Here is a 27,038-nt window from a genome sequence, read left to right on the forward strand (position 1 = left end):
ATCTGGACTACATTCCCAAGGCCAATATATTCTTCCTAAGGTGTAGTCCTAGACCTGGGCAGTACCCCAGGTGGGGTCTAACCAGGGTTTTGTATAGTTTAGTTGTAACAACTTCTATTCTAGTCCTCTAGATCTAAAGGCCAGCATTCCATTAGCTTTTTTGATTATTTTCTGTACCTGTGACATTTTAATGGTCTATGCACATGGACCCCCAAGTCTCTTCAGACCTCCACTGAAGAGCTTTACCATTTAGCCAGTTTGATTTTTTAGGTCCAAAGTGGATGACCACAATTGCCTACAGAAATCTCTGCCACAGTTGTCAATTTTACATGGGGGTGCAGGAACAGACTAGGGGGAAATGTATGTACACAAATCTTTGAAGGTGGCAGGACAAGTTGAGAAGGTTTTTAAAAACATGAGATCCTGGTTTTATAAATAGAGGCACAGAACACTGGTTAGGCCCTAGCTGGAGTATTCACATTCTGGCACCAAATTTTAAGAATGGCATGGTCTTGAGGGTGCAGAGGAGAATTACTAGAATAGCATCAGGGAAGAGGAGATTTAATAAGTGTTCAAAATAAGTTTATAGAAACTGCTTCCAGTGGCAGAAAGATCAGTAACCAGGACATAGATTTAAGGTAATTGGCAAAAAAACTAGATGAGACACTGCACAGTGAGTTATGATCTTGAATGCACTTCCCGAAACAGGTTGGAGCAGATTCAATAGTGACTTTCAAAAGGGGATTAGATAAATATTTGAAGGAAAAATTTGCAGGGCTATGGAGTAATGGCTAGCTTAGTAGCATCCTTCTGGTCTGGGGAAAAAGCACTGAATGTTGAGTCAGTCATCAGTCCAGTGAAACCAGTGGTGAATCTTCAACTCGAGTTTAGATCTACACCGGCCCAAGAAGTTTAGTTCAAGTGGAGATGTACTTCACTGGTCATAGTAAAAAAAAACTTTATAGATTAAAAACGTAGGTACAGAAAGACTAGTAAATATTATCTATGGGGAAAATGCATGAACACAATTGAATGTTGCTTCACTGGTAATTTTATTGATATTACAGCCAACACTTGCTACAGGAACAGCTGTAAAAAAAATAGGCACAATGTGGGACTAAGCAAACTATCCACAGATCCCTGCAGCCAGTCTCCAATTTTTTAGGCAATGTTAAATACAATGCTTCAACACTAATTCAGTCAATTTCCTACTGTGACCTGGTTGCAGTGTTAACACAAGGTAGACACATGAAACAAATTTAGATTGCTTTAGAACAAGTTACAAATACTGGTCTACAATCCAAGACTGCACAAGATGTTGCAACAGAGTTTTAGTGCAGAAATGCCATCCATTAAACTTCCCTACAGCAAGTGTAAAAAGGCTGTGTTTTGTAAGTGTCCCCAATACACAAAAAGTTATTTAAGCAAAGCATTCAGAAAGTTGTAGAACAGCAAGCTAAGCTGTGGTACTATGTGCTTCACACTTGGTTTTCCCACATTCAAGAGGCTTTGCAGAGTGCCACAGCAGTGAAACGAACTTCTCCGCGATCACGTTCCATAAACTCTCTGCATATCTTTGCTGAATCCTGTAATGGTGATACCACATTAGTGTTAGATTATTGGGTGTTAAAAGCCAGAATGCTGAAAATCCACAGTTGCTTACATATAAAAAACCTATTTAAAGGGCTTACAGAATTTCTCCTTCCTCCCCAAAATACCTGCTTATGCAAAGAGCTTTCAGCATCTTAGTCCATATTCAAGTGGAGGAAACATGTTTCAAACACTTAAACTTGGACAGATAACTGCTTTTAATAAGCATCCCTCAATAGGGATGAGGTGATAAATAGCTGGTTAATTATGGCACTTGTCAATTATTAAAACTTCAAATCTAGCTATGTACTAAGGCATTTTCACTATAGTAAATTGAGCATGTGATTAAAAATTCATTTATGCTTGAAACCAACCTGTAATAGTCCATCATTTGCTGTTTCTCCTTGGTCAATGGGGAATGGCATTCTTCCATCTTAAAAAAAGAACATTAACCTTTAGAAGATTGTTTATGTAGGACACAGAAGGCCTAAAGATGCACTTTGCTGCTCAGGTAGAGAAAGCACATAAAGTAACCTAGCCCAAGATTTGTACTATTTCCAACTCCATCCTATTATGGACAATGCTTCAATAGATTCTCAGTACTCAAGCATTAATATTGAATTAGGAAAGCCCTATAGGCTCTCCCACTTCTACCTTGAAGGAAACATCTGCTATTTAGTACTTTTGTAAACAATTTTACAACACCAAGTTATAGTCCAACAAATTTATTTTAAATTCCACAAGCTTTCAGAGGCTTCCTCCTTCCTTAGGTGGTGTGTACTTTAACAGTTTAACCAGCTTTGTTACAATCTGGAAAATTAACTGTTAAGTGTACTCTATTGCATAGGTTGCCTGAAATAGACAACTGGCTTGTAACTCACCATTATGGTGCCGGATGATTTTTAAAAAAAGTTGACTGCTGTTTACTATATAGTTAAGTCTGCAGTACTAGAGGTTAGTTTGTTTTGTAGCTAAGTGACCATTCATACATGAAACTAACTAGTCAGATCCTTCCTTTTGTCACTTCATAGTGAAGGAGCCCATGTCTTAGAGCCTCAATTCCTTCTTGCTGGAAGATGTGCATCACCTAGTTACAAAATTCAAGTTTGGTGCAACATTGCAAATAGATTTATTATGCCAGTAATGGTCATAATGTAGAGTTGATTCCCTACATTTCAGAAATGTTCCTTTTGCAGTCAAAGTAGTCTTACCTAGTTCATAGAGGTGCCCATCTATACCAACAAAAGTGATAAAATGGAAGTTTGTGCCATCTTCATGAACCTGTAAATAAAATGCAGAAATAACTTGGGGGGGGGGGGGTTACTTGTATGTTTGAAGATCTAATCTAGATGATGCTTGATTGCAATCAGGCTGAGATTTCAATTCAAAATGACTTTTAAAAACTATTAAGTCATAACATACAATTGTTACATGTAGTTTTCACAAACAGCTAAGTACATATATAGTTTATGTAGTTACACATCTCCCATCCAGCAACTAAAATGAAAAAGTTTCTATAGTAGTGGTAAGGCTAGGCTGTCCCAGAAAGCAGTCATCAGGCACGTTGGGCATCAAGACCAAAGTAAGGAGGGCTTTATGTAGCATCATGTCATCCCAAAGACTTTGTACTCAATTACTGTTGCTTATGTAGTAAAACAATTGTTCACAGCAAGATCCCAGTGAATGAAGAGTGACCAATTTGTTTGCAAGGACACTTTCCAAGTGCCATGGGATCTTGCATCCACTGAACAAGCAGTTTAACATCCCATCCAAAAACATACCCCTGAACACAGCACTACTACACTGAAATATTTAGTTGTGTGCTTAAGTACAGGGCTTAACCCACAACTTGTGACAGTCAAGTACTACCAACTGAGTTAAGCTGACACTAACCCTGTGTCAGTTAAGAAATAGTATGGTGCTCAAGGGAGCAGGTAGAAACTTGAGCGATGTGAAGCTCTAAGCTGCTACTGTTAAGCAATTGTCTTTTGAAAACAGTTGTTCACTCACTTTCCAAGACACCCTCCAAATTTGAACAGATGCTGATATGGTTGACCTTTCAACCATTGGCAACTCAACCAATTGTTTGGGGGGTCACATTAAACAAATTGGTTAGGGACTTGCATGTCTGCTTTAGACCCCAAAGCTTCAATATCTAGGAGGACACAGATTAGGATTGGATTGCTTGCTATTGGACTCTTCAATGCATATAACTGCAACAATACTGGAAGCCTATCTTCAAGCAAATTCATCACACCCTCATGCAAGTACTGCTGAGTCTCTTACTTGGCAGATTGAACACAAAGTACTATTCTTGGTTTGAGTAGGCATAATGCAGTAGGTGGACAGAATTGTTTTGGTACATAAGCACCAAGACATTCAGGCACACTGCCACTTCATTTAACCCGCTTGATTAAAATTGACTACTGGGTTTGCTTACTAAGTGGCTACACCTAAGTAATTCATTGGTTGTCAAGTACTTTAGCACATTGAGAAATGAAAGGCAATTTCTGCAACTTAAAATTTACCTACACCACTTATGCAATAGTGCAAGCATATTAACTAGATAAAACTGATTTTATAATGAGCTAAGAATTTTAGGAATGTCACCATTGACAGGTGACCAGGTTATGTACAACAGATTGAATAGCCAATTAAAATTCTACCATATCAAATGTTTAGGATTGCTATTGTGTGACAGAGACCTCACCTGTACATTGATGGAATTGCAACTGATGCTAAAGTACACCCAATGTTTAATAGATGCAGCTTCAAGAAAATGATGCAAACTGAAAATTCAAATAATGATGCAAGTATGCATTTAGTAAGACTATTTAGAAACATTAGCATTTACTATTCTTCTAACCAAATGAAAGTTGGGTTGATCATGTTAAGTAATTTGCATAATACTAGTTCCCACAGTCGAAGTATAGGTTGCGTATCTATTTTAAAAAGGTACGCCAATAACCACACTATAGCACAAGTTTCTTACCCGGCACTCTCCCTCCTCTGCAGTGGCATCATGTGCTGCACGAATCTCCTAGAGAAAAATATTTCAGACAAGTGAGTGAAGTTGGAATTTAGAAGTGTTAACTTGATAATGAACTACAAATCAGAAGCATTTTACTTCTTCCCACCTCATTTTGTTCCAGTTGCTTGGCTCTATCTTCTGCTGATAAATTGGCAGTCTCATTCAGAAACTTCTTTAATATTGAGCCTTCCACTGCAAATGTAAGCCAAGATTAACAGTTACCTATCCCAAAAAGGCAAACTTTCAAGCAACAATGCAAGTTAACAGCTGAGAAATTGAAGGTTTTAAAAATAGTCAGTTCATTGCTGAATATCAAGTTAAAACTTCCTTCAGTAAATTTTATTTTGAAGCAGCACTACAGAAAGCTTAAAATTACATGGTATTTGAGGTGCTGCACGTGAATTAGCTCATTTTCTAGCTAATGTCAATTACACATACAAGAGTTTATGCAATTTACTTAATCTGTTCCTTTTGAGAGATTTAAATGAGCTGTGATGAGTGTCCAATGTTCTGACTACTCAAATTAGGCAGTTACCTAGCTTCTTACAAATTAAGACTTCCAAGCATTAGGCAAAACCTTCTGCCTTTCTATGGCAAAGGAGGTTTTATTGGCAGAGCAATGCAGCCACTCAGTAGAAAGTGAATTTCTTCCATTTAGAAAAAAAAAGTGGACTAGAAGGAAGTACAAATTGCTGAGTTATTAACTTGCTTACCAAAATCAAGTTTATCCTGATTGTTAGCAACAGTGTGAACAAGCCCAATAGTTCCACAGGAATTTGAAATAGTCTGCCTCAAGAAGTAGATTTTAGAGTCAATACCCTTTCCACTCAGTTCTGATGTTTGACGTTCTCTGTGGGACTCATGCTGTTGGGAGGGGAAGAAACAAATCTTCAATTCATATTCAGCAATATTTTGTATTACTTATAGGTGACAAATATACTTGCCATATGGAATTAGGCAGTTAAGGCCCACTTATCTTTGCTAATCAATGCTGGTCAATACTTGTGGTCTTATAGGAAAATCTATTTGTTGTAGGATTCAAGTGTACATATCCCATTTAACTTATTAAATGCACTTTTTTCCATGATAATGTACAGAAATACACTTCTGTGCACCACTGTTCATTTTAGTGGAGCTAGTTCATGGAAGCCACTTGCCCAGTTACTTTACTGCATATTTTGGCAAATACAAAATTTGAGTCAATGAAATTAAGTGAACATAGGAAATGTGGTAAAACAGTAACTACTAGGCACATGGAAACAAGTGGGATGCCAATTCAATTCACAATTCTTTTGCTTGTAAATTTCTGCAAACTGAGGACTTACTAGTGGAAATAAAAGTTTCTCATCCATACAGTAAAATATTGTTTATAAAGTCACTGCTGCCTTTAGGCTTCTCCAGCACAGGCTCCAGATTGTTTCCAGAGCCAGAACTTACAGTCAACAGTAGAAACTCAAGGTAGCAGGCTACAATTGAAATATACTGATGCAAATCTGGCTATCAAAGCATGCCAGGACTTGCCATGTTATGAGCCTTTGAGTAATGGAAGAATGACCCCACCTCCCATCCCACAAAGGGGTTAAGAGCAAGAACAGGTAACTTTGAAAGTTAGTTGTTTATTTAGCAAATGTAACAGGCTATAAACAGTTTTGAAATTTAGCCCTCATTAAATACCTTACAGCTGAGGCACTTTTGTTCATCTCAAATTGATACAGAAATTGTAGGGATACACATCAATCTGCCTTAATCTTTAATGGAGATTTTAAATACAATTATTTAGGGAATAACTACTTATGTGCATGGAACAACCTGCAGGGGCAGAGAAATATATAAAATATGAAGACAGTCCCAAATCCCAGTGGAGATGTACACCATCCCAACTCCTTTGTAACTAACTCCATTAGCAGTACTAATCCATTAGTGGTTAGCATATTAACCTATAGGAAGGCAAATTCCATCTTTCCACCCCAAAAACACAACCCCACCATAATCTAAGACATTACTAATGCATGTGTATACTAAGTGCAAATCAAATTTGTTTCTTGAATTTTGCCTGTGGCAATGAATGTTCAGTAGTCATGATCAGAGCCAAGCAACAGAACCTGAAGATTGCTCAGCTGTAGCTTCTGAATTAATGCACTACCCTAACGTAAGCCATTAAAAGTATTTTGAAAAATTGTTAGTTTTGCCACTCTTCCAAATTCAGATTCAATGCTTACATATGAATATTTGAAGTCCAGACCTAATTAGGTCATGAGGGGAAAGCTTCCGAAATTTGTAATCTATGACCAAGATGTATAATCACATGGTGGACTTAAACAGTGCAGCTTCATCTCACTTCTAATCAAGTATGGCATCAGTTTGTTCATACAGGTTTAGCTTGGCCAATGTACAGAAACTTTAAAATTTACTTTAAGACAGCAGCAGTGAATCTCATTTCTATAGCTTGAGATGTAGTCTTTTATAAAACCACAGTAGCTTTTGAACTTCTAGTCATCAATGAGGATGCAAATTTTATTCATAGATGTCAAATAGCTATCTTAAAAAGGTGATCCAACAAAAATATGGTGCTCAATTAGTGAGGATGCAGGCCAGGTTTTAGGGAAAATACAAATCATGTCTTGCAGTAACTGGCTGTGTTGATGTAAATTGGTGTGCTCTAGATATGCTAGTGCCCAGTGCAAAGGGTTGCTTTTAGTCAAGCTCACTTCCTGTGAATATCTGATCTAGATAGCATGATACCACTAGACAAGTGCCAGGCAATGACCATCTCCAAGAGTCTAACCTCCTCCCCTGACATTCAACGGCATTTCCCTCACTGAATCCCTCACCAACATCCTGGGGGCCACCATAGACCAGAAATTTAACTGGACCAGCCATATAAATGCTGTGGCTATAAGAGCAGGTCAGAGGCTGGGTATTCTGTGGTGAGTAACTCACCTCCTGACTTCCCAAAGCCTTTCCACCATCTACAAGGCACAAGTCAGGTGTGATGGAATACTCTCCACTTGCCTGAATAGTGCAGCTCCAACACTAAGCCTGCTCCCATCCAGGGGAAAGCAGCCCACTTCACTGGCACCCCATCCACCACCCCAACATTCACACCATCACTGGCACACCATGGCTGCAGTGTGTACCATCCACAGGTTGCTCTGCAGCAACTTGCCAAGGCTTCTTTGACAGCATCTCCCAAACATGGCCTCTACCTAGGAGAAGGGCAGCAGGCACATGGGAACACCAACTGCACATTCCCCCCAAGTCACACCATCCAGACTTGGAACTGTACCGCTGTTTTAGTCGCTGGGTCAAAATCCTGGAACTCCCTACCTAATAGCACTGTGCATCCTGTGGTGAAGGTTCAAGAAGGCAGCTCACCACAAGGTGAATTAGGGATGGGCAATAAATGCTGGCCTTGCCAGCAATGCCCACATCCCATGATCAAATAAAAAAGTCCTAGGTGAATACATCAATCTTCTGTATTAAGATACAAGATTTCCACTATGCACCCGTATCATTTCAGAAGTGACTCAGGTGCAAATTAGTCATGTTACTGCTTATATCTGAACAACTCAACAGCAGCAGCCTTGAACCAGTTGATGAAACTGAAAATGGTCAGTTAAGTGCCAGTGAATGGCTTTAATGGACTAGTCAGGTAGAAAGACATAAGCTGTTCAATACTGGTTACAATTTCAGAATTATAGGCAGTTTAGAGTTTAGTCTTTCCTCCATTTCTGTTGGAGGAGTGGTTAAAACCTTAACTGATAAGGATCCAATCCCTAAAAGTCAAAGTTTTATTTTTGGAGACAAAAGGCTCTTCATTCCAGCAAAACAGCAATTTCCATACCACAAAAGGCACACCAATGTGGCGTCTGAACTATTTGTATATATCAGCTTACAATTAGACAGTAAAGGAATCAGCATTTTGCAAGTGTTCATTCAATTAATCACATGGCTGGCTCTTTATACACAATGCAGAAAAATTAATAGAAGCCCATTTCCCATTATGCAGTTGCAGAAGCCATTTGAGTGACATTTGTTTGAGAGGTCAGTTTAAGCTAAAATGCAGTCCAAAACAGTCGGATGAGGTGGCATGGATTGATGCTGGTTAAAGTCACAATGCTCCAGTGTCAGATCTTGCCCGTTCTACAAGGGAGGGCATGAAAGCACAACTACACAAGTCAGAATGGCACCAAACATTTCCATACAAGGAGGGAAAAAAATGGTGGGCTAGACTGGTTTGAGAACCCAGACAAGTAGGAAGACATTTTGAATTGCAGATGAGCCAGAATGGAAAGTAGAAGGAACAGGTTCCCATATCCCTATCTAGTTAGAAAGAGGTTGTTTACTGTGAAATGAGATGCTAGAACCACCTGCAATGGAGAGAGAAAGTGGGGTTGGACACATGAAAAGGATAAGGATCAGCAGGTCCATCTGTCCTGCACCATGTATGGATGGGACAGTCTACCCATCCCTTCAAAGGCATACAATCTCCTATGAGAAAAAAACTTGGGAAAATTTAGTCTCAAATTCTTGACCCCTCAAGACAAATCAAGCAAGGAAACTAGAGTTATGGATATCAATAGTCACAGCTACCTTCAACTACTGAAGATGTTGGATTCAGGAATTGATCCAATTCCATTTTAAAGGCCGTATTAAATCCACACAAACTGTAGTTCACTCGAATTGAATTAGTCAGCAGTGGTAGATAGCAAGCACACTCACTCAAGGCCAGACTTATCAATTAAGATCAAAGTATACAGGAATCAAGCAGCTTTACAAGATCAATGACAAGAAAAAAAATCTTTACTGAATATCATAAGGTGCAGCCTCTCAAAGGAGATGGTACCATTGACTCAAATCTTGTACTAAAGACAGTTAACCACTTACCCAAAATCAGCATGGATATCCACAACCCTCACTTTATGACATTTGCCTGGTACATAAAGCAGGCTCAAGGAAGGCACTGTCCAGTTTTTGGAACCCAGAATTGAAATTCCAAGTATATGCCCAATTCCAAATCTTAGCCATAACTTTATCCAAAAGGTTTTACCAACTTTACAGCTCAAGTTAGCACCATTCGGTTGCACAACCAAAATGCTTGATTAGAATTTAAGTTTAGCAATTCATAAACTAGTCAGGAATGGATGATGATTTGCAACCTAAGCCACAAGTCACCACCTACCAGTCTGGTATAGGTTTGGATCATGTCACTGCTTTATACTTTCAGAATGGAGGGACAAAAGCTTCCATTGCAGGAGAAAAAAAATTGAAGCCATTTAGATAGTGTTAACAGCCAATCTGTACAGTTTTAATTGTTTTCTTTTACTGCAAGTTAGAAGGTTTGAAGCTATCTAGGCACAAGATATGCTAAACACTAAAGCCATAGACTATCAGGGCAAGAGAGTCACTGTCCATCCCCCATTTGGTTTTAAAGTCACCCCCCAACCCTTCACAAACCACACTTTTCTCCCTCAAGGTATTAATTCATGCCACAGCCCTTACTGGTAACAGCCCTCCAGTATTTCACTCAAGGTGAAAATGCACATCCAAATCTATTCAGTAAAACAAGAGTACTTATCTTTAACCTGGTTTCTTTCTTTGCCCCTCCCCCACCATAGTCCAGACTATTCCAAGTCTAGCTTTTTGAAACAACCACTATCCCAAAAGGGAGACAAGAGTAATCAATACTGCTGGTAAATTGTAGACCTAAGTCTACCTTCTAATCACAAGGGAGATTCCATTTTACTGAAATATAATCTTTAGCTAGCCATATTAATAGTCAAGTCATAAAAAACTGGTCAATTACTCTTTGTGTGGAGAGAAGTCAAGGTCAGAAAGGAGAATCATTCTGCATTCAAGTTTAATAGGCAATTTATCAGCAGCATCAAGGCGATCCAAAGAATGTACAGAAGTCTGCAGACTCCAGTTCCCTTTATTTTTTTGAATATTCCAGTTACAGGAGTCAGCCCAAAGTCACAAAATGTTGTAGTCATTGCTTTTAAGATGCATCCCTGTTGATCAGTCTCCTCTAATCAGTCCCATTTCAAGTATAGAAATTTAGTACCATTCCAGAACCTCCTTCTCTCCTCCCCCAATACTGTAACCTAGAGAATATAGTCAAGAGTTTAAAGAATACTCAAATAAGCCATTGTAAGACAGAGGGGAGACAGACTGATTTCCTAGCTGAAAGGAATACAGCTGATATACCATATTAAAAATTGCTAGAAACAGACATTAGATTTGACAGAATTACAGCAAGACTAGATGAAAATTGCACCATCTGAAGAGGTTAATCATGCTTAGGACCATTTAGCTGGAGGCAGTGTACCACTACAGCTTCCACTTTTAAAAAAAAGTGACATCTTACTTCAGTTACCACATGCTGCAATTAAAGTACTCAGTTTGAGACTTCAGTTGAGTGAATGCAAATTAGCAACTGGGGCATATATTAGCTTTGCTGCCTCGTGTTACTGCAATACAGCAGCTGATTGTATGAGCTAGGAAACCCCAGCTTCCAATAATGAGCCCAAATCCAAGCATGATTCAGCATCAATATAATGTTTACACAATCCTGGTTATAAAATCAGACTGAAGGTTTTTTTTGGGGGGAGGAAGTCCATTAGTGCTTAATATTGCCAACCTCACCACAATAATTCAATATACAGTACCAGGTTTGAGCACTTAACATTGCAGATGCAGCTTTTCCCAGTGTATGCCGGACAGCGCCCTACCTGTTGACTGAGAGGAAACAACAACATCAAAGCACACACTGGAGATGGCACCATGGAGAGAGATTCGTTTTCTAGACCCAAAACGTCCACGAACTTCCAGCTCGATGCCACACCCAGACGAGACAAGCACTAACAGAAGGGAAAATTCAATTTAACTACAGCATTACATATTAAACCACATCTCATACAGCGATTATTAAATCATTTTAGAAAACATCAATAGAATTTTAAGTTATTACTTCTACCAATACAGCTCTTATTGGTTCATTAATAATGCAACATAGAGAGGACTCCCGTATGACCACACCCTTAGCGTATTTACGATTAAACGGAGCTATCGAGGGAGATTTGAGGATGAACTGTTGTTTAGCTTAACTTAAATCGAGACCATCCGAAGAAATATTTGCAGATAAAGGAGCCCGGGGAATCTGCGTTGCGCACTTACTTTGTTCAGCATCTGAAACGAAAACAGAATCAACGTAGTGAAAAATAGCCAAAATATCTAAAACACTGTTTTCAACAACACGACCAAAGAAAGTTACTACCTCGGGATTGATTTCCATTGCTTTCCATTCCATTATCGCTGCGTTTACAGACACTCGCTATAGCTCTGCAGAGAGAGAGAAAGGGGAATCGGCCAGGTTTAAGGAGCAGACGGAAGGCGGGGCTTTAATACAGACACTGGAGTGACTCCACTGCGAAATAAAGGGGGGGGGGGGCTGAACTCAATCAATGGTAGAATCAAATCATCACCAAACACCTGGACCTTCTTTTGTCAGATAACTCGGGTTAATTTAGAACCAATTAGGAAGGATTTCAGTCAAGCCCTTTCTTCATGTTAAACGCTGGAAAAGATGAACGTGTTATTAGCACAGTCCAAGTCTCCTGATCCATCTGGAAACTGCCAGCAAATCACTAGTCGAGGCTTCAAAATAGGGAAGTAGCTTGATTTAAATTTGTTGGTCAATGGGGCAACCCATTACATAAGTTTTTCAGAGGTAACCGTGTAATGACGTTTTCTGGACCCTCTAGTTTAGATCTGGATTTCACGATATTACGCAATGCGCAATTTACAGTTACTGATTTGAAAGAGCTGATAACCAAGCGGTGCTGACCAGTAGTATTTTTGAAATACACGTGATTCGTTGTCTTGTTAAAACCAACAAAGAGCAGACAAATGCAAAAGCCCTCCCTTTGTGAATTAATAACCACCGTTTAATATCATCTGCAATAATAAGGGATGGCACTGCACTTCAAATTAGATTTGCTTTTATTTAAACTCATTCGCCACTCCCTTTCCCTAGATTCACAATGCATTTGGGACAGGCCTTTAGAAGTAAATAAAAGAGATCTATTCCAATAACTGGGTGAACTTAAGTATTCTGTGCACATAGTTTGCCCACAGCCAATGACGTTAAAACTAACTATGCAAGTACAAAAGCCATCATCCCAGCCCATGTTTGTGTCATTTAATGACCTTGCTACATCATCAGTGCAGATGGGCAAAATGGCTAAGGGAAAGTAGGTGCTCCATCTGTGGTTATGATTTGATTGTGTGAGCATAGCAAGAAATAGTATTTTATATCAGTAAACTGAAAATGCACATATGCACAGAGGAAAATTTGACCCCATAATCTTCTGAATGTAGTGCCTGATGTGAATCCTGGTGTAGTGAATATTTTACATTCAGCTAAGACGCACGTGCAGCTGATCCATAAATATATGTCAAGGCAACTAAACCAAATTCACATACGATTCCTTTCCACAGGAATTCATTATCTTGATGAGTATTTTTAAAAAACAAATTGTGGGGTATTGCAGATTTAAATCTGTAGAGACTTGAGGGTTTTGCTGTAAAATATTAATCCATTTCAGAGGGAGAGTTCTACATACATCTCAGCTAACTTACAGTACCTAACTTGTAGATTCAAATTAAAGCTGCAGCACTCACAAATGAATCTGATAATTTTGATGTTCAGCATTAAATACTTTTACTCACCAACATTTATTTTGAAATACAATAATTTCTGAAATACTTTTAAGATATTACTGTACCAAAATTGGCATTTCCTAACCGGCATATAATTTGAAAAAAGCACTGACCTTGACTCCACATTACTCTGTAATAGAGCAGAATTTGAGCCACAGATCAAAGTTCAGTGGCATTTCAAAAATCATAGAGTCATAGAGTCATAGAGTTATACAGCACGGATAGAGGTCCTTCGGCCCATCGTGTCCGCGCCGGCCATCAGCCCTGTCTACTCTAATCCCATATTCCAGCATTTGGTCCGTAGCCTTGTATGCTATGGCATTTCAAGTGCTCATCCAAATGCTTCTTGAATGTCGTGAGGGTTCCTGCCTCCACAACCCTTTCAGGCAGTGAGTTCCAGACTCCAACCACCCTCTGGGTGAAAAAGTTCTTTCTCAAATCCCCTCTAAACCTCCCGCCTTTTACCTTGAATCTATGTCCCCTTGTTATAGAACCCTCAACGAAGGGAAAAAGCTCCTTAGTATCCATCCTATCTGTGCCCCTCATAATTTTGTACACCTCAATCATGTCCTCCCTCAGCCTCCTCTGCTCCAAGGAAAACAAACCCAATCTTCCCAGTCTCTCTTCATAGCTGAAGCGCTCCAGCCCTGGTAACATCCTGGTGAATCTCCTCTGCACCCTCTCCAAAGCGATCACATCCTTCCTGTAGTGTGGCGACCAGAACTGCACACAGTACTCCAGCTGTGGCCTAACCAGTGTTTTATACAGCTCCATCATAACCTCCTTGCTCTTATATTCTATGCCTCGGCTAATAAAGGCAAGTATCCCATATGCCTTCTTTACCACCTTATCTACCTGTTCCGCCGCCTTCAGGGATCTGTGAACTTGCACACCAAGATCCCTCTGACCCTCTGTCTTGCCTAGGGTCCTCCCATTCATTGTGTATTCCCTTGCCTTGTTAGTCCCTCCAAAGTGCATCACCTCGCACTTTTCCGGGTTAAATTCCATTTGCCACTGTTCCGCCCATCTGACCAACCCATCTATATCGTCCTGCAGACTGAGGCTATCCTCCTCGCTATTTACCACCCTACCAATTTTTGTATCATCAGCGAACTTACTGATCATACCTTTTACATTCATATCCAAGTCATTAATGTAGACCACAAACAGCAAGGGACCCAGCACCGATCCCTGTGGTACCCCACTGGCCACAGGCTTCCAGTCACAAAAACAACCTTCGACCATCACCCTCTGCCTTCTGCCACTAAGCCAGTTTTGTATCCAAAGTGCCAAGGCACCCTGGACTCCATGGGCTCGTACCTTCTTGACCAGTCTCCTGTGCGGGACTTTATCGAAGGCCTTACTGAAATCCATGTATACCACATCCACTGCGTTACCCTCATCCACACGCCTAGTCACCCCCTCAAAAAATTCAATCAAATTAGTCAGACATGATCTTCCCTTGACAAAGCCATGTTGACTATCCCTGATTAATCCTTGCTTCTCCAAGTGGAGATTAATTTTGTCCTTCAGAATTTTTTCCAATAATTTTCCTACCACTGATGTTAGGCTCACTGGCCTGTAGTTCCCCGGTTTTTCCCTACTCCCCTTCTTGAATAATGGTATTACATTAGCGGTTCTCCAGTCCTCTGGCACATCCCCTGTGGCCAGAGGACTGGAGAACCGCTAATGTAATACCATCTCATTGCAAAAGAAATCTCTGAAAATGATCCGATTTCAAATATGATTTTTGATCAGTTATCTTATTTAGTAAGTATTATCTTTAGATGTGATCACTGTACTTCTATAACTCATAAGCAAACTATAAAAGGCATAGTTGTATATCTCAGACTGGATATTCCATTATATAAACATTACATCAGAACATGTTAGAAAAATGCTATCATCTGCTCAATGTCAGGCAATCCAATATTGTTCATTTTAAATAGATTAACAAAAATTGAACATATATTTTGCAATTAACAGCAATTATGGGTGACAGTTAGCATTCAGAAATAAATAGTATGTGCACAGTTGGTGAAAGTGTTTAACATACATACTATATTTATTAATTTTATCTTGTTGGATGATGTGGGATAATCAGTGCCAGATTTTTGGACATCTTCCATTAAAATGTAATTGGAACCCTAAAGCAAATCAAATTTCATGATAAGTTGTTCATCTTGGTCAAATTTACTCTAATACTTATGGTTTTCAATGTATCAATGACATCAGAAGGAGTAACAAAATTTATCAACAATCTTGACATTAATCAGTCTCATATTACATAAGTGGAATAAAAACATAGTTTTATCATAGGTATCCTAAGGTCAAATCTAATAAATTGATGATCTTAAAACATTTTTGTATGTACTTCTAAGGAACCTATATTTTGCAAAATATTATGGCAAATATTTTGATCCCTCACTTGCATTAAGATGTTCAGGTGTATTATTGTAGTAGACAACAACATACACAATGTAATAAAATCTGGTGTTTACTCCAATGTTTTAGACAGGTTAAAATAATGGACATTAAAAACTATGGAATCAGAAAAGAAAACAATTAGTTTTAACAATTAAGAGATTGCAGGAAAAGAATACTTAGGATTAACACTATAAGAAGGGGGAAGTTAGAACATTTAACATTTTTTTTCACACAGAGTTATTAGAATATTGAATACTTTATCATATATGGCTATTGAGACAGAGACATAACATCACTTAAAAGTGAATTGGATAAGTAATTTGCCAAGGACGAATATAAAATGATATGGGGAATGTGCAGAGAAATTAGACTAAAGTAGATAGTTTCAGTTGAAGAATTAACATGGCATAAGGATGATGGACTTTTTCTGTACTGTAAATTCTATTCTTGGTGACATTTGCACCTTCTGTGAACTTTCAAATAGAGATAACTAGATTTGTAAGAAAGCTACATTTATTGATTAATAGAGGGAGACCATCATGCCTGTGCAGGCTCTCTGAAAGAGTTATCCACTTAGTCTCATCACCCTGTCCTTTACCTCATAAGCTTTCAAGTTTTTCTTTTTCAAGTATGTATCCATTTCCCTTTTAAAACCTATTATGGGTTCTGCTTCAACTGCTGTTTCTGGTAGGGCATTCCATGTCCGAACAATCTTTTGTGTGTAATAAAATTATCCTAACCTCTTCCTTTGTTCTTTTGATAATTATCTTAAATTTACATCTCTAGTTACCAACTTATTGATCAATGGAAATAGTTTTCCCTATTTACTTTATTGAAACCCCTCATAATTTTGAACACCTCTAACAGATCTCCATTTAACCTCCTTTTGTAGTAAAAAGAGCCATGGTTTCTCCCATCTTTCCTCCAGAGAGCAGTGTATATAGCAGAGTTTCAAATTGTCAAAATGTCTCAAAGCACTTCAGTGAATTACTTTTTTTGGAGTGCAGTGACTTCTGGTATGTTGGCAAATATGTTTTGAACAAAGGTTAAACTCTTGAGGGTGATGTCAAAGGCTCCCTTTGCATCTTTGAATTTAAATAATTTTATATTTTTGTCGTTCTTTATGTCACAAAAACCTTCTAATAGTCTCTCAATAGTAAAAGGCTCTGTGATACAACAGAAGATAGATAGGCTGTAGTTCCGTTGGATCAAATAGATGCTGCCTTTTCTGGAAGATCAAAACTGGAAGAGGACTCAGAAATGACAAGCCCTTGACTATCTTGGAGGAAGCTACCTTAAACATCCTTACGTATAAGACCAGTGAGGGATTAGAGGAAGGTAAAGCTGCTGGCCTCCCCCAAGCTCAGAATTAGTAACATCCAGCTTTTATGTCTTATCACATTCTCACTTACTCCTACACATAATCATGCAAACACGGTATCTTGTAATGCAAGCTGTTTGAAGATATATCTTGGAACCAGAATTCGAACATTTGTTCCTTTTCTCTTATTGTGGGCCTGGAAGAGCAGTCTGCCAGAACAAGATAGCACCTCACAGCATTCTACATCTCTTTCACCAATGTTTGCAAGCACCAGCACAGCTACATCCAACCTGCAGAATGTAGTTAACGAGCTTGAGGAGATAGCATTAGGTGAGTCACAGTACATGGTGATGGTGAGAGAGGAGGAGTAGGAACCTGCTGCCTAGGTGACGACATGGCTGGCATCAATGACTTGGCTATTTTGGGAAATGCAGCAGTGCAGTGAAATTGGGTAGCCATGCTTTGCTGCCATTGTTATTCAGTGGAAACGAAGGTGAAAGTGCTGGCCACGCTGACTGAAGGATTAGTCACTTGTTTGACACAAATGTGGACAGCATATTGACCAATACTACAAATGATTCTATGCTAGTCTAGAAGAAGGTGAAGACAGAAAAAATGATGGGGCTGGGGATATTGACTGCCACTGCCATCCCCATGATACTGGTTGACTACAGGTCTATTTGAAGCAGATGGCACAACTCTGCATCTGGCTTCCTCCTGACTAGGTGAAAACAGAAGCAGTCATTGCCAGATAGATCTGCAGGGATTGCAGACATGGATGGTGCCATCATGGCAGGTGTAGGCAGTCAACTCTGGTGCCTGACGATCTCTATCTTGTACCACTTCAACCATGAAATATCGTATCTAAGCCACTTAAAACCAAACCCCATCATTAATTTTAATTTAAACTTAACTTGATGACCACTGTGGAACTCTACAGCTTCCTTTAGATGACTTGTTGCTTTCTTAAAGTTTGTATTCTAAGAGTCACTTTATATGTACCATTTTTTTAAAAATCCTACTGTTATGCTGGAATCTTGTAAATGCTTCAGTTACGGTTTGGCTTTCTGGTGCTTTGGCAGACATTCTTCTCTTTGTGCCTCAATATAAACATTCCCTACTGATCTGATATATTAAAAAAATCTAAAAACAAATGTGAAACAAATGCAACATTTAAAAAAAAACAAAAAGAAAGTAACAAAATCCAGCACTAAAAAGATACTGGATATCTGAATAAAAATGTGAAAAAAAATCACTTTTCCCTTTAAGAGCTCCACTGCACAAGGATGTTTCCCTTTCATCACTCCAGATTGGCAAACAGAGCACGCAGTGTGATCCCATCCTCGACAGACAGGAAATCACATTGTGCTTAATGTAAAATATATTTCGATACATTTGGATAGAGCTGGCTCCATGGGATCCCACCTTTATCAATGCATAGAACACCTTTTCTTTTTTTATTGCATGCTTATTATATGTTCTGATATAAGAAAACCACAAACTTTTCTGTGTATATATTCTGGATTCAATTCCAGAAGTCTCCCAGTAAAACAAACCAATCTGGGAACACTAGCCATAGTGGAGTGTGCGTGATCTGTAGTCCTGTTAGCATACTCCAGCATAAGTCTAGGCTTCCCCTATGGTTTTTGAGCCCCAGTGGAGGAGTCGTGGCAGGGCTAGGGGACTCCCAGTTTTAAAAAATTCATTCTTGGGATATGGGTGTCGCTGTCAAGGCCAGCATTTATTGCCCATCCCTAGTTGCCCTGAGAAGTTGGTGGTGGGCCTTCTTTTTGAACTGCTGCAGTCCATGTGGTGAAGGTACTCCTACAATGCTGATAGGTGGGGAGTTCCAGGATTTTGACCCAGGTCAGTAGTTTCCTCATCCCAGGCCTGGTGGAAGAGTGACAGGTTGGTATGCCAAGTGAGACCAGGTGAGCCTGTCATTTGGCAGATGTGGGCACATCCAGGGGTTCAGGCCTAGATCATGGCCAGGACCCCCAAATAGATAACAAATTTAAAGAAGGTTTTTTGACCCCTTTAAAAAGGGTGTCTGTGAAGCATTTTGGGCATCTTTCTGAGGGGAACTTGGCATGTTCCCCCCCCCCCCTCTCCCCACAGCAGGCATACTTTACTACATTTTGCACCCTTCTCGAGCAAGTAGGTGCCCAACATGCATCCCTAGTGGTGTAGGCGCCCATCCAAGTTTTTTTAATTAGGTGGCCTTTCCCTGACCCCACTAACTTTGGCATGGTCAGTGCCAGTAGATGTAGGCAGGCACATCTTGGCACTTACATTCACAGGTTTTCAGGCCCAAAGTGTTTTGCACATTTTGTGCAAGAGCACCTGAGGCTTGCATAAAAGGATCCATCGTAATGGATTACTGCCCAATTTTTGAGCCCCTAGTTACCCATTCCATGTCAGCACTACTGCTCATGCAGAATGGAAAATATACCCATAAATGTATATGGGCTTGCATCTGCAGAGGAAGATGATGAAAATGGTGAAAACAGGTCATTAGCTCATTTAGACCTAAATGACAGGGTGAGCTAGATAAACTGAAAACATTTGTGATTTCACCATGTTATGCTCATACTCTCTGTGGGATTTTTTATGTTCATGTGAATATTGCTATATTGCATATGCATGTATCCCTGTGACAATATTTTTATGTTAATAGAGAGGCTGGCTCTGGAGGGGACTCCATGCTTGGTTTGCTTTCAAGTTGCTTTCAAGTTCATGTCTGGGTGAAATATACCTTAAAGCCAGGCTTCGTTCATGATAGGGCAACTTTGGGTGTCCAAGTTAAGGCTGTTCGCATTGGTTAAAAAAGCCAGATTTATGCCCATGATGCCTATGTTCCAGCATCAAAAACACAGTGAAAATAGGTCATTCAATTGAGATGGGAATTTGATCAGGATGTCTGTATAATGGAGTTGAATAAGAATATACATTAGAATTCTATACAAACAGAAAATAGGCCTAAATCCATTTCTGCCAGTGCTTGACTCTAAAATATTTGTTCCCAATTTAATTTGAACTTGTATGGGAACTAAGACAGCTTGTAAATATATCATGCAGTTTGAGATGAGGTCATCTGTTGCAGACTGAAGTGTTGAAGTTTCAGCTCTGCACACTCCACCATATCTAGTGTTCCTAAGTTGTTTGGTTTCACAGGAAGACTCCTGAAATTGAATCCAGGCATAAATACAGAACAACATATTCTGATTTTTCAATATATGGATGCATAAAAATGCATATGACAGGAAAAGGAAAAGTTGTACTGTGCATTGATACAGGTGGAGCTCATGGAGTCAACTCTTTCCAATGAACTATCTACAGTTTGGAAAGCTATAGACTCCCTATAACCACTGGTAAACGATTCATAAAGAGAAAATTCTGATTTTTTTCTCCTTCAAGGAAATCAAGCAGAACTTTATAATATTAGTCTGACTCAGGTGATAGTCCCTTGGTTGAAAATGCACTGAGGCTCCAGTCCTTGATAGAGTATTTATTTACCTGTATGTATATATATCCTTTCCAGCTACTTTTAAAAAGGATTAATTATATACCACTGCTTAATTTTGTTGGGAATCTATTCCATCTTATTTGCAAAAAAAAATTGTGTGTGATCTCCAGTCTCACTTGAGCTTTGATAATTTCATGAATCTCAGAACTTGATTTATCTGGTCAATAATGACCTCAAATTGCTTAAACAATTTCAATGGAAGGTTAAAAATCATATCCAAATCTGCAAACCTGTTTCATTGTACATTCATCAATTGTGTATCTGCGTTTCTGTTTTCTGTACCAATATGCATTATTTTACATTTCCCAGCTACCATTTGCCAGTCCTTAGCCAATCAGTTCATCCAGATTCAGGGGTAAGGCTAATGGAAAGTTATAGTCTAGTAGGGCATTCAAAAATATCGTGTGCCACAAAAAAAACTATAATGTTAAATATTCTAAATATAACAGTTTTTCTATGGACTCCATTGTTAGTATCTATGTATATATATATATATATATATCTTATTTTGATTGGTTTTATTTAGAAAAATGGCCATGTGACCTATTTCTCCAGCCCATTCATTCTCAAATCTGACTTTGTGCTTTGATGTTGCGGGTAAGAAGAGATCCCGTGAACAGCGAATCACGACAATCATTGTGGAGTGGGAGGGTATCTGGGTTTCATCAAGAACAAGGGAAGTAAAGAAAAATAAGCAAAATCATGTATCTAGGAAGATGGGGCTGGATAGATTGCAGAAGGATTGAGCCAAAGTTAGGTTGGTAATTGGGATAAGAAAAAAGGCTGGAAAAGAAAATCAAGATTCTAGACCTGAATAGGAGCAAAATGGTAGGCTATGGGCAGGCCCTGCACAAGTAGTACTTCTTGTTCATTGTTCAAGTGATTCATATTTTCAATTACAACCTGGATAGGCCAATAAAAGGTATTAACCCCATATTCCTTCAGGCATTTCTTACTTGTACTTATTTCTTACTATACTGTTAAATAACAGCAGTGATGGATCAAGTGCGCGCTGATTTTTTCACCCATGTCACACTTTATTTCCTGGATGATTAGGAAGGCAAGGAGTCTGCTTCTAGTCTCCACCTCCACCCTGTAATTTGCTGGAAGGAGCACAAAAGCAACATGTTTTCCTGCCTCTCTGGAGAGGTGCTTAGCCTCCACTCAGTGCTTCCAGCTGATGGCTAAGCCTGGCTGAGATCAGGAATATGCCATTTGGAGTATCCCAGAGGTGAACTGAATCCTGCCACTTCAATGGAACCTATTCCCCTTCCTGCAGTTTTACAATAAATATAAGTTTAAAACATAATAATTGATTGGTTTGACAGCATCATAACTCAGTATGTTGCTCTATGAGAAGCCAGGAGCTTAAACCCTCTGTGTCTGTCAGCACAATTTTTTTTAAACTTGAAACACTGGCTTTTCAGCTGCTTATCATGATTTTTCTCAGTATGTTTTGATGCTTCTGCCCCGTCATTACTAATATCATCATAACTGAAAATGTTTGAGTGAAACATATTTTCTTTTGTTTGCTGTCCTGTTTTCTCTCAGTTTTTAAAAATTGTCAACAACATGTGCGTTATGCAGTGTGATTTAATTTAATTAGTTTATTTCGAATTTTAGTTAGCTAACATTGTCATATCTTGGCCTTTAAGAGAGATTTTTCATCAGCATTTTAAATTGGAAACTAAAAAGTTGGATTGATCTGAAACTGGGAAAAAAATCTTCAGATTTCCTTTTTAATTTACTGTTTCCATGCATAAAGGAAGCTAAATAAAGCTGTTGCAGTTATATAAAAATATTCCTTTTGAACTCTTCATAAATTTTTCTTATATTCCCTTTCAGTTCTTGGCAATTATATATTTTTGGTATGAAAAGTGTTATAATTCTTAAGAATATGGGCAATGTTAGAAATCATGTTTATAGTTATGAACATAATCTGTAAAGTGATATAAAAACACTTAATGACATGACAGTATAATTGATGAATTATACTGTCATGTCATTAAGAAATTGAAGAAATGAAAATCTTGCATATGTCCATTCATCATTCATTATCCTAGGAAAGCATTAGAAACCATAGCATTCATAGCATGTTACAAAATGGCTGTGTGATGCAGTGACTCAGCAACCATTTCAGTTCAATCAATACATTTTTCACATCTCTGAACAGCTTTTACCAAAAATTAGTATGCTGATGATATCTAAGCACTACTGTTAACCCCGTGAGCACTGATGTAGCACTTCTGCACTATAGCTAAATGCAAATAAGATCAAAATTCTCTACTTTCTTCTCAAGTGTACTGTAATGAGAGATATGTTCCACACTTAACAGTATAGTATTCAGTATTATGTATTTGCAAGATATTGTACCCTTGCAAATATCTACATGCAGGAAAATCTATAATATACCCGGGTCATATATTTGGTCCCGAAAAGTGTTAAATAGCAGATTTCCTATGGTATTGCTCATGTTGAGTCAGAGATATACCACAATCACATAAATAAACAAATCTGTGTATGAAAGATGGGGGAGCAGTTTTTTACCTTTACTGTCTACCTATTTAGAGCGTGGCTTTCTATAGCAAAGGCTGAGAAGTATATAAAACTTAAGAAAAGATTAAACTAATCTGCATCTTTCTTTTCCAAATATATGTGCAACAATACATACATAGAAACATAGAAAATAGGAGCAAGAGTAGGCCATTCAGCCCTTCGGGCCTGCTCCGCCATTCAAAATGATCATGGCTGATCGTCTAACTCAGTACCCTGTTCCCGCTTTTTCCCCATATCCCTTGATCCCTTTAGCATTAAGAAATATATCTATCTCCTTCTTGAATACAACTAATGACTTGGCCTCCACTGCCTTCTGTGGTAGAGAATTCCACAGGTTCACCACCCTCAGTGAAGAAATACAAAAAGGTTCTGCTTAAATAAATGCGTTTAATACAAGACTTTTATTCAGATCCTCCAAATGAATAGGAACATAGGAACAGGAGTAGGCCATTCAGCCTCTTGAGCATGTTCCACCATTCCAATAGACCATGGCTGACCTGTACCTCGACTCCATTTACCCCACTTTGATCCATATCCCTCGATACCCTTACCTAACAAAAATCTACCGATCTTAGTTTTGAAAATTTCAATTGACCCAGTATCCACAGCCTTTTGGGAGAGAGAGTTCCAGATTTCCATTACCCTTTGTGTGAAAAAATGCTTCTCAATTTCACTCCTAAATTTATGATTATGTCCACTTGCTCTGGATTCCCCCACCATAGAAAATAGTTTCTCTGTATCTAACCTATCGAATCTCTTTATCATTTTAAACGCCTCAATTAGATCACCTCTCAACCGTGTAAATTCAAGGGAATACAAACTACGTTTATCCAACCTGTCCTCGTAATTTAACCCTTTAAGCCCTGGTATTATTCTGGTGAATCTGCGCTGTACCTCTGCCAAGGTCAATATATCTTTCCTGAGGTGCGGTGCCCAAAATTAAACGCAGTATTCCAGATGGGGTCTGGCCAGGGCTGTGTACAACTGAAGCATCACATCCTCTCCTTTGTATTCCAGTCCCCTTGCGATAAAGGCTAACATTCAATTTGCCTCTTTACTACTTTTTGTACCCATGCGCTAGCATTTACATCAATGGGCAAATCATAGATTTTCTTTAATCTAAAGTTTGCTGCAGCAATCCTGGTTCAGCAATTGATGATTAACTCTGCATTTGAGCTTCCCCATACAATGGAGTGACATTGCATTCTTGGCGGCTTGGTTGGGCCAAGTTTCAAAACATTGATTTACTTGGATCAGCTTTCGTTTGGATTTCTTTTGCATTGCTGAAGTTTGACCAGACATTTGTCATTGAACCAAAGTTTCATTTGGTTGTTGATTTTTGTGAGCATATGGCAATTTTAATCGTTTGATTATGGTTCCAAATTTGATGGGCTCAGAGGTGGAGAGGAAGTTGAATGACACTGGCCCTAATATCAGGATTGAGGTCATTTCGCTCATCTACAGTCATATTTACTTTTGCCACAGCTTTAGTACTTGTCTCAATGAAATTGATTGTCTTACCCAAGCAATGCATGTGGAAAATTCATTGCATCAGATCATGGATGGCATCACATGCACATTTCTGCTGACCACACCAGCATATTTTAAGGTTTGGTGGATTTGATCCAGCTCTGCAGAGCTAGGCAGCTTATTAGAAAATATAGACACTGCCAAGTTGGAAACTGCAAGCATCCATTTTAAACTAGCTCTGCAGAATTTTGGTTCCAATTAGCTTGCAGAAGAAACTAATATGTGTTTAATTACAACTTTTGGCAACTATACAGCTTCATATATCCTCCCCTTGCATGCTGATGAATAAATTATTGATCACATTACTGGAATATGATTTTACTTGAGAGTAAATTAATTTATATTAAAAAAAAATAACAGGTCATAGAAGTTTGACAATACATTTCAACAATACAGTTCCATTACATTTCAATAACTAAGTTTGAAAAATAAACACGATTAAATCACAGGGAAATTTCTAGGGTAGATGGGGCCTAAAAAGGAGACAGTCTGAATTTAGTGAGTTTGAGATGATTAAAGATATGACAACTGTAGAAGATTCAAAATAGATCCTGAAAGTGATGCCACGTAATGCAAGTACAAAACTACTTCTATGACCTGTTATTTTTTTTTAATATAAATTAATTTAGTTTTTCTTTCACTATGTCTTCCCAAACCACGTACCATTCCAGGGTAAGCAAATGGGCAGATGACCACTTCCCTAAGTTTCTGCGAATGCTGCTTCTGCAGCCAATAGGAGGTGCACAAGAATGGCCCAGGAATACTTGCTGTTTTTCTCTTTGTGGGAAAGCAGTTGAAAAACTTTGACATTGTCAGAAAGGGTCTTGGTGAAGTGGCATGAAGAAATGCACAACATCCGTGCACCACTCTCTTCATTTACCATTTCTTCCTGCTGCACTCTAATCTAGGTCGACAGAAGGCTGCAGACCCAGGAATTCTCTAACTAAAGGGAGGTACTCTTGATTTACACACTTAGTTGCAAGTGGAGTTTCAACAGCAGCTCGTGCGATCTGGGTTTCTGAGTGCAGCGTCCTTTATATTGAAGAGTGTATAAAGGAAGCCTTGTTTGCCCTCCCCAATGCATTACTCACAGTTCTCCAGATTAAATTCCATTTGCCACCTTTCTGCCCACCTGACCAGTCCATTGATATCTTCCTACAGTCTACAGCTTTCTTCCTCACGATCAACCACACGGCCAATTTTTGTATCATCTGCAAACTTCTTAATCATGCCCCCTACATTTAAGTCTAAATCATTAATATATACCACAGAAAGCAAGGGACCTAGTACTGAGCCCTGCGGAACCCCACTGGAAACAACCTTCCAGTCACAAAAACACTCGTTAACCATTACCCTTTGCTTCCTGCCACTGAGCCAATTTTGGATCCATCTTGCCACTTTCCCTTGGACCCTGTGGGCATTTACTATTCTGACCAGTCTGCCATGTGGGACCTTGTCAAAAGCCTTGCTAAAATCCATGCAGACTACATCAAATGTGCTCTCCTCATCGACCCTCCAGTGCTGTTGGTCGCAGGAGTACCACACGTCTGTTGTTGATAATACCCATTCAATGTAAACCTATATCATCTGGTTCTCCAGCATGTTGCATGCTGTAGATTAGACCCCAGGGTCTTTAAAGCACCAGCCACAGTATTCATTCGGAAATTATGGCTGAACTTAGGACCTCTGACAAGGGGGGCTCTTCTGCAGAGGACTGTGGAATGACCATGCTCTCCATGGTGGGTTGCAGCTCAGTCAGGCATCATGTAGCAGTGCACAGATGCGGGTTATGGACACATCCATGGACATCCCAAAACCATACAGGCTGCTCACCCATGTTCTGGGCTTTGCCAAATGTTCCCACCTACAACTTAACCAACTGACCTCATATAGTCAATATATCAGTGCTGGTTTTGCCAATGTAGAAGTTGGTGTTGCAGGGTGCTGTAAGTGCTCAGTTGAGGCTTGACATTAGGCTCTGCCACTTCTTCTTGACACGCAAGGAGCAGAAGAACAACATATGTTAGAATGCTGACAGTAAAACAGCCCTTGAAACAGAGCTTATATGGCAAGACATTGCAATCTGTTAGGCTGCAGTATATGCCATTGTGTGAGGAGGTGAATGAGTAAGGAGATGAAGAATGAAAAGCAAAGTATGATGCCAACCATGAGTCGGGACATCTTCCCCATTCCTTTTATTATCTCCAAACCCAGAATCTCCAGTCCCCTGTCCTCATGAGGAGTCATGTGTGGCAGGTTAGATGACCCCCCTTCTATCCACATGCACTGGTGCCAAGACTCAAACATGAAGAATCTTCACCTGGGTAAGATATTGG

The 27,038-nt window shown here is 39.1% G+C and overlaps 1 protein-coding gene across 1 annotated transcript; it reads right to left on the minus strand.

The window, feature by feature from the left end:
• Window positions 1-1,035: 1,035 nt before the first annotated feature.
• uchl1 (ubiquitin carboxyl-terminal esterase L1 (ubiquitin thiolesterase)) lies at window positions 1,036-11,511 on the minus strand. The gene is made up of 7 exons (XM_067999073.1): window positions 11,353-11,511; window positions 5,335-5,485; window positions 4,728-4,813; window positions 4,583-4,630; window positions 2,802-2,871; window positions 1,965-2,023; window positions 1,036-1,586 (listed from the first exon to the last, which is right to left on the minus strand). Exons 1-7 carry the CDS (start codon window positions 11,404-11,406, stop codon window positions 1,500-1,502), a joined length of 555 nt encoding a protein of 184 aa, XP_067855174.1. The 5' UTR covers window positions 11,407-11,511; the 3' UTR covers window positions 1,036-1,499.
• Window positions 11,512-27,038: the final 15,527 nt, after the last annotated feature.

The sequence above is a fragment of the Heptranchias perlo genome, chromosome 1 (assembly GCF_035084215.1).
Source record: "Heptranchias perlo isolate sHepPer1 chromosome 1, sHepPer1.hap1, whole genome shotgun sequence".
Classification (NCBI taxonomy): domain Eukaryota; kingdom Metazoa; phylum Chordata; class Chondrichthyes; order Hexanchiformes; family Hexanchidae; genus Heptranchias; species Heptranchias perlo.